Source organism: Lachnellula hyalina (genome assembly GCF_007821495.1).
Source record: "Lachnellula hyalina strain CBS 185.66 chromosome Unknown contig00036, whole genome shotgun sequence".
NCBI lineage: Eukaryota > Fungi > Ascomycota > Leotiomycetes > Helotiales > Lachnaceae > Lachnellula > Lachnellula hyalina.
Genome location: NW_022157150.1, coordinates 132,150 through 144,926, shown reverse-complemented (window position 1 = coordinate 144,926; position 12,777 = coordinate 132,150). Strand labels below are relative to the sequence as shown.

Sequence of the window (12,777 nt, the reverse complement as noted above, 5' to 3'; positions counted from 1 at the left end):
GGGTTGTTCCTGTTACGATACCACATCTTCCATGTCACTTGTAGAGTTCAGCAGGTAGTAGGTACATGAGAAAGATTTAGGTCCGCTTAGACAGGCAGCGAAGACGTTCATTACTTTCTAATATTAGCGCGAGAAAGCGACATCGAGACAGAAATGTGTATACTGCATGCAAGCGCCCATAACCCCTTTCCCACCCCTCCAAAAACGCCAGCGAAAATCGAAGTAAGGCAAATTATGTTGTGCCATTCATTCCCACCCGCTTCATCATTCAAACCACGAGGAAAGAATATATATCAAGCAATAGTACCCTGGCCCCCATTAACAGACATGCCATTTTCCTCCATCATCACTCCATGGTCATCGTATACTACATGGCTAAAGGCATCGAAATCATTATTGTCAACTAACCAGTCCTCGTCATCCACATCAGCAGTTAACTTTGCCATCAGTCCATTGCCTGCTTTAGGGTAAGGGGGGCTAGCGGGTGTGCTTTCGCGGCTATCTTCACCTTGAGTATCACCTTGAGCATGCAGCGTTGGGGGCACAGACGCGGCATGCGCTAAGTTCTGCTGGGATACGCTACCGGGTGGTGTTTTTATCTTGCGGATAAAGTTGATAGTTGCATTTGGCGTTGTTTCTGCGCGGGAGAAAAGGCCAGTCGAAGTCGTTGCGGAGGGTGGAAAGGGCTGTTGTGGGTGGATGTTCGTTCGACGCTCGGAGCTGGCGCGGTTGGCAGCGGCGGTGGCGTTAGAAGTCTGAGGGGGAGGGAAGATTGGAAGGTTCGGATGAAGGACTGTAGCTTGCATGAGAAGGTTTACGAGCTGTTGATGTGGAAGGGAGTTGAAGTACGAGCGTTTCTGTGGCGGTTCTGTTAGTGAAGAGGTATGTTTACAGTGATAAAGGACAAACCTCTTCTGCACTATGTCCTTGCCAGCTGACCCCTTTTGGCTCAGAGCTTGCGGGCTTAATACCCTTCTTCTTACTACATTCCGCGCAGTACCAAGGCGCCGTTTCGTCGTTGACCATTTCTTCGGATACAATAGGATCATGACACATTTGATGCCAACCTAGATTGCATCCGTCGCAAAACACAATCATATTTTTCTGTGGGCTATGTCCTCTTCCACATCTCTTGCACAATGCTTGTTCTTGTGCCCTCTTGGATGGTGCTCGTTTTCTCGAATTAGGCTCAGATACAGCCGGAATAAAAGGCGCAGGCTTGACAATGTGACGTCCGGACTGAGTGATCTTAGGCAGCTCCGTAACGCTCTCAGCATCGTCTGAGTCTGAATCGCCTCCAAGCTTGGACATAGCGTCGGACTCCTCATCCTCACTCATACTTTCAGACTTCATCCGCTTTCTCTTTGTTCCCGCTCGCGCACCACCTCTCCCTCTGGCAGATCCTCGCCCTTTGCCTCCACTAGCTGATCCAGCAGCAGAGCTTGTGGGGGTACTTGCAGGTCGTGGCGCAATCGAGCTACCTCCCATAGATGTTCTCCCCGCAGCTCCAGCTCTCTGCCTGTTTCCAATAGGCGGACTCGGGATCTCCATATTCATTGATGTCTTCATGCCCATCATCACATTGCGCTTCATATCCTCATACCCCGGAGGGGGGCCGGTCATGCCAATTGAGGAGAGGCTTGAGCCACCAGTTAGAGCCCCAGAGCCGGATTGGATGCGCTTTAGAATCAATTCCGTCGCTGCAGAGAACTGGGGAACGTATTTGGGAGGTGAGTCGGTCATTGGGGCATCACCGCTGCCAGGCGCAGCTGGAGTTTGAGGGGGCGCGTCAGAAGCCATGCTGGATCGCGAATAGGTTGCGAACGAGATATGCGCCGGAGGTCGTAGATGCTAGCGCAGGGGGTTAATAACAATGCAGTCATATGAGAATAGGAAGCCAACCTCTAAGGTACTGATACCAGATAGTCCGAGTTCAATTGACCTTTCTCAATCTTAACAGACGTCGTTGGCGCTGAGCTTAAAATGAGGCGTGATATCGGGAGATATAGAATATCAACGAAAGCGCATCGAGAGTATCAAGGTCGGATTTGATGCCGGCAAGTGTTTGTAACAACGCGTTAATAGTATTGAAGACTGGCAGGCTGATGTTTATCTTTTCAAGCACAGTTCCAGCCACACGACGAACTATCCATATACCACGTGATGTAATTAACACGTGACTACACATCAATCCAACATTTGGCGACGTATGGATTGTATTCTGAGGCCAAGAACTTCAGCCGAATTCATGATTAGTCCCTAGCTTAAGCTAGCCAGTCCCGATACCAAAAATATGCCTTACGATTTCTAAAATTGTTGCCCGTCAGTGGACAATTCATGCAGACTCTGTGTAGGTGGTTTAACGATCGATTTAACCCTTTACGAATATCTATAAAGTAGATTTTTATCTTACAGCTCCTTCAGATTTTAGCGACTCTATATCTGTTTCACTCAAACCCAAAACTTCTTTCAAAACTTCATCCGTATGCTGGCCTAGCATCGGTGGGGCGGTTCGAATACTTGGTTTACTTTCGCTATACTTCACTGGCGTATTGACCATCTTGATTGGACCACAGAACTCATGATCCATTTCCTTCACCATACCTCTAGCCAAAACATGCTCATGGTTTAAGGTCCCTTGCACATCATTGACAGCTGAGTAAGGCAGTCCAGAGCCTTCAAAAACATCCAGCCATTCTTGTGTCGTCTTCGTCTGTGTAATCGTTTCTATTAAAGTGTCGAGTTCAACTCGATTTGCAACTCTTTGGGCGTTGACTTCGAATTTGGGGTCCGTTTTCCATTCTGGGCGTCCGAGGCCGTTGCAGATGAGGCCGAATAGACGGTCATTTCCTCCACCGAAGAGGACGTCTCCATCTTTGGTTTTGTAGGATCTATAAGGAACGATCGAAGCTATCTCACTGTGAGTGGGGGTTCAAATTCTTCATAAAGATGCTTACGATGAGCTGTCCCCCATCGTCCCTCATCTTTCTTTCCACTGATCAAACAACTACTAGCAATATTTGCAAGAGTAGCAACTTGACAATCGCTCAGCGCAACATCAATATGTTGCCCTCTATTAGTCCTCGCCCTGGCAATAATTGCTGCCATAATACTATTGCTAGTATATAGTCCAGTTGTCAAATCAGTGACAGCGACCCCCACCTTGACTGGTGGCCCATCTCGGCTCCCCGTGATATGCATTAAACCAAACTCTGCTTCTACCATAACATCGTAGCCAGCTCGATTTGAATATGGGCCAGTCTGGCCGTAGCCAGTAATTGATGCGTAGATTAAACGTGGGTTTATCTTATTGAGGGTTTCGAAATCCATGCCATATTTCTTCAGCGTGCCAGGTAGGTAATTTTCAACTAGGATATCACTTTCTGCGACGAGCTTGTGGAGGATATCGACGCCAGATTTGTGTTGGAATGAAAGGCCGAGTGATTTCTTGTTACGGTTCACCTATTTCCTAAGTCAGTCTCTGTGGTTGACGGAAGGGAAGAGGGGCGTATACAGCAAAGAAGTAGGCGCTTTCCCCAGGACCCTCCTGACCAGAACCTTCTTTATATTTCGCATACGGTGGACCCCAATGTCTGGTATCATCTCCTTTCATAGGGTGCTCTATTTTTATAACTTCTGCGCTGATATTCGTAAGCTTTTAGGGATCGTATTCGAAGAGCAATGGCGGAATCGTACCCCAAGTCACCAAGTATTTGTGTACAATATGGCTACACGTCTTATTAGCGTTTTTTAATTTTAATTTTTAATCAGCACGTAGGGTGTCGTACACCCGCAAGAACCCTTGTCATGTCCAAGACTTTGTACCCCTTCAAAGGCAGTGTCATATCGTTCCCCGCAACGTCCGCAAACCCTCTGCGCCGGGTGCAGCAGATCGCCAATCGAGAGCCATTGGTGAACAGCAGGGCTCGAGAAGCACCCCGGAGATATTGTCGAGATATTGAGACCGGCATTATTGTGCAGAAGTTTGGTGTCAGAATGGTGAGAGCAAAAGTGGGAGCAGAGCTGGCCCCGCCAAAGCTTCCCCGGATTCTTGACGAGCCTCGGCCGAGCAAACCTCACTTCGGCAAAGCTGAGGAGCTCTCGTCACCAACACATCTTACAGTACGCAAACCTCGACTCTTCGAACATGGCGCTACTCGTCAATTGCAGCTCGGCTTTCACACATTCCCAGCAGCTATCTATCCAGCTGGGGTTTTCATTCTCCGAGAAAGATCTACGATCCTAAGCCAAACCGCGTCATCATTTCCAGACATTGGCTCATGTGCACGTTCACGAGAAGCCACTCTTTAATTTGAAGCTGCCTTCCCCAGAAATTGGAACCCAACTACGAGTACAGTTGGGCAAATACTCGGAACGTTGCAAATGCACTGGCTTAGAGATCCTGGATAACAACACTCTTGCAAACCTTGTTACGAGGACTTGGGATTGTATTACCTGGCCTGCTCTTGGAAGAACTGTTTAATCTTCTCGAGCAGTGTGAAGTAAAGTTCGAAATGTGCCAAAAAGTTAGAGCTGCTTGGCAAAACAGAGTTCCCGTTCAAGTATGAACGGTTAACCTCTGTATCGTTTGACTCCCACCACATTCACTCTGCGCAAAGTAAAGGTAAAGCTTATGTTTGACGCTTGCTTGCTTGTTTGCTTTGATATTTTCATCTTGAAAGTTTGTTCTATTCCTTATAAGTTAACATTGTTATCTGAGCGAGAGCCGGACTTTTTCCGAGTATACCGCCACAGGTCCTGCTCAACATGTGTCTACAGGCGATTCACATTGTGAGTGACGCTGCTCATATAATCCATTGATCCATTAGTGAAGCGCTTGCACTGAAATGGGGCTTCGTCATGAGCCTTGACACGGAAGAGCACAGCATAGACAATTTAGGGAAATTTGCCAAGATGTTCAAATCGAAAGAGGTATCTAGAAAGCAGCGCTAAGTATTCTATCTACGCAAGGCGTTCTATCTATCTATACCACCAAATACCAAGAACTCTATATGCCGAACGCTTATCTATGAACGATGAGCAAACGCCAGCGACCTGAAATTGGTAAACTCCGGGTACCAAGACTTTGATCTACGCATTGAGGTTCAGATTGAGCACACACTAGAGGCGAGACTTGACACTATCCTGCACAGCAGGGAAAGCGCCCATGAGAGTCCCATGAAGTCTTCCGTCACGCAGCGCCGCGTAGATAATCGAGATCCAGGATCCGATTGTCTTTTTGGAGCGCCCGTTGATGGAGGAGCTTTTTGCTGTGGGGTGCTGTGAAAGATAAAGTCAGTAGTGAGGGGGGAAATTCAAGTATTCGGGGGAAAGGAGGTAAGAATGTGATGTATAATCCGGACGCTGTAAATTCAAGAGTGGAGGGGAGTGGGATTAATTCTCTTATCCGGAGAACACTCCAGAGATTCTGAAAATAAGCTTACCTCTACAAGTCCCACGTGAAAAGGAACAGCTAACTGTTGTCGAATAGCCAGATATAGTGTCTTGGAACCAACTCCGAGTAGGTCGGCTGTGTGTTGCTTCTTGAAGAATGCGGTTGTTGACGATTCGTAGATGGACTTCATTGTTTGGACTATCTCAGATCTCCACTTCTCTATAAGGACGGCATTATCAATCACTGGCCCAGTACTTCCATGCGTAACGATATATTTTAGTATGATGGGTAAAGAAGTGTCAACGGTGACTTGAAATCTGTCCTTGGCATCGAGGCGCGAGCTAGATTGCCAAGATGAACTTACATGCCCATCCAAAGACGTATTCAAAGCATTCAACTCATCTTCTGAAAGCACGTGTGCAAACAGAGACGAAGTTCGAGAGGGGAGCACAAGTCGCAGCTCGGACAAGAACGACAAATGCATAGCTCGAAGATCGAGAGCTTGGCAACAAATATACAAGCTACAGGCGCACAGCAGTGATAGCAACTCTACCGCCTGCATAGTGTACCGAGCTGAAACAAAAGCCATGGAGTTGACCGACTGGTTGTGCATCTCAGCTGCCTGAACATGGGAACTGACTGGATTTGCGAGATATGCAAGCTCAGACATGTAAGAAGCCATGCTGATATCGACGCCCTTCATGGTGAACGAGAGGCTCGAATTGTCGGCTACCAGGTTTGTGGGGAGGCCGTTGCTGAGGCTTGGGTCGATTAGCTCGGTGGCCTGTGAGAAGAGGAGCTTCCCGAACATTTGAAGCGATAAGCGCGTCTTCTCCATAGCTGATGTGATGGACGTTCTTTGAAAGTTGGCGCCGTTATAAATAGCTTGTGTTTTGGTGTCTACAAGTGGATTGTCGCTGGACGAGTTGAGCTCTGTTCTGATTTGGCGGTCTGCAAGGAGTAGGTCTTCAAGCTGTGGCCCGATCCACTGCGAAGCGCTTCGTACGGCGTATCTGTTTTGGATGAGGCCAGACGTCTGCCGATTTTCCTTGCCCAAGGTATCCTGGGTAAGCTTGGATCCCTGAAGCAATTGGAAGATGTTCAGGGCACTCTCAATCTGACCAGCGTGAGGCCTGACTTCTGCAATGAACGAGTGGAAGTTTTCTGAAGTGCCTAGCAACGCCTCGCAGGCCATTGCAGAGAGAGCTTGCGTTAGGAGTGCTAGATGATGAGACTCATAGATCACTAGACTAGCCAGAGCTGCGGAAGCAGATGTACCATTCACAAGTCCCAATCCTTCCTTTGGCCCTAAAGTTCTGACATCTGCTCCGACAGCTTTGAGGGCGTCTTTTGCGGTCATAACTCTCGCTGGATCCACCAGGGCGGCCGATTTGCTTTTCATGCGTACAAATACGTCGGGACTCCCCTCGATAGCACCAGGAACATAGGATAGAGGCATGAGGTCACCTGAGGCCGAGACGGAACCCCTTAAAGGAACAATAGGGGTGATACCATGGCGAAAAAGAGCAAGTATCGAGTGTATGACGGGTAGAGAGACAGCGGAATGACCACGAGCGGTTACATTGCACCGAACTAGCATTATCGCCTTCACCCAAGCAGTCGGCATCGCTTGGGATGCAAGGATGCTACTTCCTGCATTATCATCTTTATCGGTTTTTATCAGCACTCCGGCCTGGGTCAGTTGCAACAGAGCCGCTTGCAGTGCAAATAAGTCATTGGTGCGTGAGTCGGCGCTTCCACCGAAGCCAGTGTTAACCCCTGAGTGGGAATATTAGCAAAAGTCTCACCAAAAAACCACATTGCAAGGCTCTGAGCGCAGGAGAAGTTAATACCGGGCCTTTCGCAACCGGTGGCTCGTCATCTATGGCACAGATTCGAGACCTGTGCACCAAATACGGAGCATGGCCACACGTCGACGGCGCATTATCTTTGCCTGCTACCTCCCGCAAGCAGCCGAGTTCACATCTCTTAGCACCACAAGCTTCGGCATCCACTTGATCATTCATCCAAGGTAGCAAGACTTTGTTGTCAAAGAATCGACGGCTCCTTTGGTTCTGTCATTTTCAGATTTGTCCATGACACAAGTTCTCTGTTCCTCACTTGAGGCGCAAGACTCAATCGTACTGTCCCAATGGCAATGCCATGTCTTCGAGGGAAATGGAAGCAAGACTAGAAAAGCACATACCGTGAACATGGCGGCCCTCAGCTAGATGGTTCATCAAGACATCGACACTAGCAGCCATTCGATCCGTAACAGATTGATCCGACGTCAGTTGTGGTATACATCCGTTCCTATCATCAAATTAGCTAGATGCTCGGGTCCTTATCTGCAGGCAAGGGGAAATTTTACCTGGCGACCGCAACAACGTGCGGAATATCAAGTGTTGTCCCATCAATCACGATGACTTCGCCAGAGACTATCTTCTCGAGGGCTGTCCAATGACACCGCGTCACTTCCAAGTGGTTCAACGATTGGAATTCGGCCATGGTGCTCAGCTAAATCAGAGAAGGTGCAGGGTAAGCTGAATGTTTCTACGAGAAATAAGTTATCAAGTTTGTGAAGTGATCAAGCGCGTGAATACATATACAGTCCTGGAATACAAGGCGGTGTATTCAGTTATTTGCAGAGAAGCTTTTCAACGCTTGAGAGAGCCAATCAAGAGCTGCATTTGTGCCCAGGTTATGCACCCTGTATTTACTGCGCTGAATCAATCCGTAGCTTGATGAAGTCACGGATACGAAGACTGATGAGCTGGGACCCACTTATACTCCAAGAAGGAGATCGCCCTGAGCATCCTTATCAACCCTCTCTAGCTCTACGCCAAACTAGACTAGATCCTTCCACCTTTAGGTATTCCTTCGAAATAAAAGCAAAGCTACGTCTCAATACCCTCCTAAACAATCCATCACTGACTGGCTTTTATCTGACTTGCCACAGCTCTGGGTTTGTGCTTCGGGATACAGACAGGAGATTCGTCCGGGATTGTCGGGTTTGCATAGATGCAGTACCAGGTTGTGCTTAAGATGCGGCGCTGCATATGGAGTTCGGACCCTCTGCGGGACGGGACGAGACGTATAACTAAGCTACTGTAGGGCTAGGCCGGATCTTCAGAAGATCACGTGTAAAACAGCTCCCTCTTCTACCTAGACTTATTATTTATGTTGGGATTTTTTTATGCGATTAGGAATCTATATCAAGTAGGAAATACCTCGTATCAAATCCTAACATTAAGCCTCTGTATCACCTGATATTGCTACAAACATCCGGAATAGTGCACATTGCAGCTTCGCTTCGCTTAAAACCCCGACCTCCTTTTGTTTATCAATTCCTGGCCTACACGCTTAGATGTATTGCTCACGCTCTCTTTTCTTTCCGCATGTTTTCTTTGCTCGATCCTCACCAGGACTTTGGCATGTCTTGTCTATGTGTAATAAAATGTTTGGCAAAGTCCCCGCGGGCGTTTCCTCTTCGGATATTTGTGGGAAGACCCATACCTGCCGTTGATTGTGCTTCGAATCAAATGCTAGGGATACGTGCTTCTTGTGAAGATGGAAGAAAGTGCACCATGCTTGTTTTGTCGCGAGAAATGAGCGACGGAGGAAGCCCTACATGATCGATTAATGTTATTGACTCGGCCTGATTGCGGGGATGGCTGGGAGGTTGTGGAGGGTAATAATCTGTAACTGAATCTAGACATGTTACATACACAGGTAAGGATTGAAGGCTGTTATGATATCAATAACGGATAACAAAATCGGAGAATCGGTTTGTGATTTTGCGTTAGAAGAGGTATCGACATAGCGGAGAGCAGAAATTCAGACACACTCTGTCAAGAAAAAGGAAAATTGTTGGAATGTAATAAGCAAACGATCTGACCATTTCAAGTACCTACGGAATACCAATCACAAAATAGCAAGTCACAGGAAAAGGATTAGGGCACAGAGCTGTATTTTGACACGTGATACTCTAACTTCAACCTCCCGCAATCTCGGCTTCTGCCTCTTCCCATTGCCCTCTATCATCCATCTCCTCGTTCAACTCCATTTCCCCATCTCCTTCAAGACCCTCGGAGTCCCACTCGTCAACGTCCATTTCGTCATCATCGCCCTCGGCATCTTTCGCGCCCAGTCCCTTGGCTTGACGCTTCTTCTCAACATTCTCCTTCTGAACGCGTTTCCTGCCTTCCTTTTCTTGTCGCTTCTTCTCCCACGCCTTGTCCATCGCTTTGACTTCCTCCTTAGTCTTGTGGATATACTCGTGCCACATGATTTTGCCAGTGCACACCCCCTCTTCAACCTTCGTCATTCGAAGCCTCATTCTCGGTCCTAGTTCAACCAACTTGACAGCTCGTTTTTCTACACCAGGACCCGAGCCTTTGCTCTTACCATCTTCGCGATCTTTTTGTCGTTTTGACAATATTTTCTTCGCCCTCGTCTCGACTACCTCTACTTCGGCATCTGTATCAGCCTCACTACCACTCGTGGCATCCGTCATGTATCCGGAACCATCAGCACCTCCAACCATATAATCCGCTATGTCTTCCAGCTTTCCGAGATTCGGTAGACCTCCCTTCTTGCCCTTTTTCCTTTGTGAATTCAATAACTTCTCGGCTGCGTTCAGTCTTCGAAGGGGTCTCGAAAGACCAGTGGCTTTTGTGGTAATGGCGTAATGTCTGAGATTGAGGATATATGAACCATCGTCTTGTAGCTCACGATTCAGCAGCATAACCCTTCGGATCGAGGGAAGTGGTGTATTTTGGGGGGAGATTGGAGGGAAGAGTGATTGGAAGACTGTTGTGGTGAGAGATTCGAGGTGTTTGGGTATCTTGTTTGGGGAGTCGGAGTCGGAGGGAGGAGATGTGAAGTTGTTCATGACAAGCTATAAATATTAGTACTTATTCGAGGCGAGTGAGAGCAATTACATACCAAAGGAGGATTGAGGTATTCTTTTCCACCACCTTTTGGATGCTTCAACGCATTTCTGACATCTTTACACAACGAGTATTTCTCCACCTGGAAATGTAATGTCGGTCCTCTTGGTGTAATTGCAAGTCGCATATTTGTATTTCCAGAATCCGACCTTGAGAATAGCATAAGATGTGACACGCCGAGCGGACCAGCCATCGTCAAATAATCCCTCAGCCTATTCGCCTTCCTCTCCTTCAATCTCGAGGCCGTATCAGGCTCCATCATTGCGCGCACATCTTTCACCAGCTGGCTCACACTTGGTCCTACTTCTCCAGCTCCAATCCGAATCACCATGCTTTTGGGGGATCGTGAGACTGAATTTGCGGACGGCGCCTTGCCGGCAGGGCCATTGTTGGCACCGAGGTGCGTCTGCTTCTTTTGTTTCTTCCGTGCCATCGTTGCTGTATTTCATGTGTTGTGGTTGTGGTAGCTTTGGAGAAATCGCGGGCAGATATATTTTTGACGGGAAATATTTCTGCGCAGAAAGGCGGCACTGGATGTTGTTTGCGCCTGGCAAAGCGGGCCACTTAATTACCAGCGTAAGAATCTAGAGCGCACGTGATAACCCCCCTTTTGCTGAGAGAGCGACTGGGAGCAAGGGGGTTGAGCTCTAAGCTAAGCCTGACTAGCGTGAGCGCCGCCTTTTTTATGCGATAAGCCGATAAACATTCTTTAAAATCCAGACGATGCTTGAACTTTTCCCCTCACAACCAGAACATACTCAGCTACGATGTCTTCAGTAAAGAGAAGAAAGGTCGACGACGATGTTCCTTCTGGAATCCTGAAGAAGAAGAAGCACACTGCGAAGGAACCTCCACAAGTATCAACCTCCCCCGAACCCGCAGTCAATGAATCGCCGGAGCCCGAGGTACAAGAAGAAGCGCCAACAAAGTCATTCAAAGATCTGGTATAGTATATTCCCTGCGAAAACATCTTCATCTCACTAACACTAGCAGGGAATTATCGATTCGCTATGCGACGCCTGTACTGCGTTAGGATACAAAGCGCCCACACCAATCCAAACCGAGTCCATACCGCTGGCACTCCAAGGACGAGATCTGATCGGTCTTGCAGAGACTGGTAGTGGAAAGACTGCAGCCTTCGCTTTACCTATTCTCCAAGCGCTCCTTGACAAACCGCAGTCTCTATTCGGACTCGTTCTTGCACCTACCCGCGAATTGGCATACCAAATATCGCAAGCGTTCGAAGCTCTCGGATCGCTAATTTCTGTACGATGCGCCGTCATAGTGGGAGGAATGGACATGGTTCCGCAGGCTATCGCATTAGGAAAGAAACCACATATTGTTGTGGCCACTCCTGGACGATTGTTGGATCATTTAGAAAATACCAAGGGATTCTCGCTTCGATCGCTCAAATACCTAGTTATGGACGAAGCCGATCGACTGCTCGATCTCGATTTTGGACCAATCCTTGACAAAATCCTGAAAGTATTGCCTCGAGAACGTAGAACATACCTGTTCTCCGCGACTATCAGCTCGAAAGTCGAAAGTCTCCAAAGAGCCAGTTTGAAAGATCCATTACGAGTCAGTATCAGCACCAGCAGATATCAGACAGTTTCAACATTGCTTCAAAGCTACGTTTTTATCCCACATCCACACAAAGACACCTACCTAGTTTACCTTTTGAATGAGTTTGCAGGCCAATCAGCCATTGTCTTCACTAGAACAGTGAACGAAACTCAGCGGCTTGCCATCCTCCTCCGAGCTCTAGGCTTTGGTGCAATTCCTCTTCACGGCCAGCTTTCACAATCCGCCCGTCTGGGAGCACTTAATAAGTTCCGTGCTGGCTCACGCAAGATTTTGGTAGCAACTGACGTTGCCGCACGTGGTCTCGATATCCCTTCCGTGGATGTGGTATTGAATTATGATCTACCGCCGGACAGCAAGACCTACATCCATCGTGTCGGGCGTACAGCAAGAGCTGGAAAATCCGGGCATGCTATTAGTGTCGTGACACAGTACGATGTTGAGATCTGGCTTCGAATCGAGACCGCGTTAGGCAAGAAGCAGAAGGAATACGATACGGAGAAGGGGGAGGTTATGGTATTCAAGGCAAGAGTTGAAGAAGCGCAAAGACATGCCAGAAATGAGATGAAGAATTTGCACGAGGATAGAGGGAAGAAGGGGTCTGTGCTAAAGGGTAGACGGCCTGCTACTGGAGGGAAGAGGGGTCGGGATGGGATGGATAAAGAGGAAGGCTAGAGAAATCCCAGAGTTCGGACGCTTCTTTTACGCCATATCCATTTATTTCCAAAACCTCAATAACTACTGCTAGGGTCCATGGACGGCGCTAGACTTCCTAGCGAGTTTGGCATCTTTCCTGCTGTTCGTTGTTCTCAATGTCTTTATTGTTAATATTCTAATACACACCTG

The 12,777-nt window shown here is 47.9% G+C and overlaps 5 protein-coding genes across 5 annotated transcripts; 1 reads left to right on the top strand and 4 right to left on the bottom strand.

Moving 5' to 3' along the window:
* Positions 1-293: 293 nt before the first annotated feature.
* On the bottom strand, positions 294-1,800 carry phf2 (SWM histone demethylase complex subunit phf2; the record flags this gene model as incomplete). Its single annotated transcript, XM_031147748.1, has 2 exons — positions 294-857; positions 910-1,800. 2 exons carry the CDS (start codon positions 1,798-1,800, stop codon positions 294-296), a joined length of 1,455 nt encoding a protein of 484 aa, XP_031006912.1.
* Positions 1,801-2,404: 604 nt separating this feature from the next.
* Sugct_1 (Succinate--hydroxymethylglutarate CoA-transferase) lies at positions 2,405-3,971 on the bottom strand (the record flags this gene model as incomplete). Its single annotated transcript, XM_031147747.1, has 5 exons — positions 2,405-2,910; positions 2,958-3,462; positions 3,515-3,641; positions 3,697-3,728; positions 3,789-3,971. 5 exons carry the CDS (start codon positions 3,969-3,971, stop codon positions 2,405-2,407), a joined length of 1,353 nt encoding a protein of 450 aa, XP_031006911.1.
* Positions 3,972-5,121: 1,150 nt separating this feature from the next.
* cctP (Phenylalanine aminomutase (L-beta-phenylalanine forming)) lies at positions 5,122-7,903 on the bottom strand (the record flags this gene model as incomplete). Its single annotated transcript, XM_031147746.1, has 4 exons — positions 5,122-5,280; positions 5,445-7,174; positions 7,602-7,708; positions 7,767-7,903. 4 exons carry the CDS (start codon positions 7,901-7,903, stop codon positions 5,122-5,124), a joined length of 2,133 nt encoding a protein of 710 aa, XP_031006910.1.
* A 1,486-nt stretch (positions 7,904-9,389) lies between these two features.
* Positions 9,390-10,780, bottom strand: LHYA1_G002771 (Brix domain-containing protein; the record flags this gene model as incomplete). The annotated part of the gene is made up of 2 exons (XM_031147745.1): positions 9,390-10,295; positions 10,343-10,780. 2 exons carry the CDS (start codon positions 10,778-10,780, stop codon positions 9,390-9,392), a joined length of 1,344 nt encoding a protein of 447 aa, XP_031006909.1.
* Positions 10,781-11,114: 334 nt separating this feature from the next.
* On the top strand, positions 11,115-12,606 carry rrp3 (ATP-dependent rRNA helicase; the record flags this gene model as incomplete). The annotated part of the gene is made up of 2 exons (XM_031147744.1): positions 11,115-11,291; positions 11,338-12,606. The coding sequence occupies 2 exons, from the start codon at positions 11,115-11,117 to the stop codon at positions 12,604-12,606; spliced, it is 1,446 nt and encodes a 481-aa protein (XP_031006908.1).
* Positions 12,607-12,777: the final 171 nt, after the last annotated feature.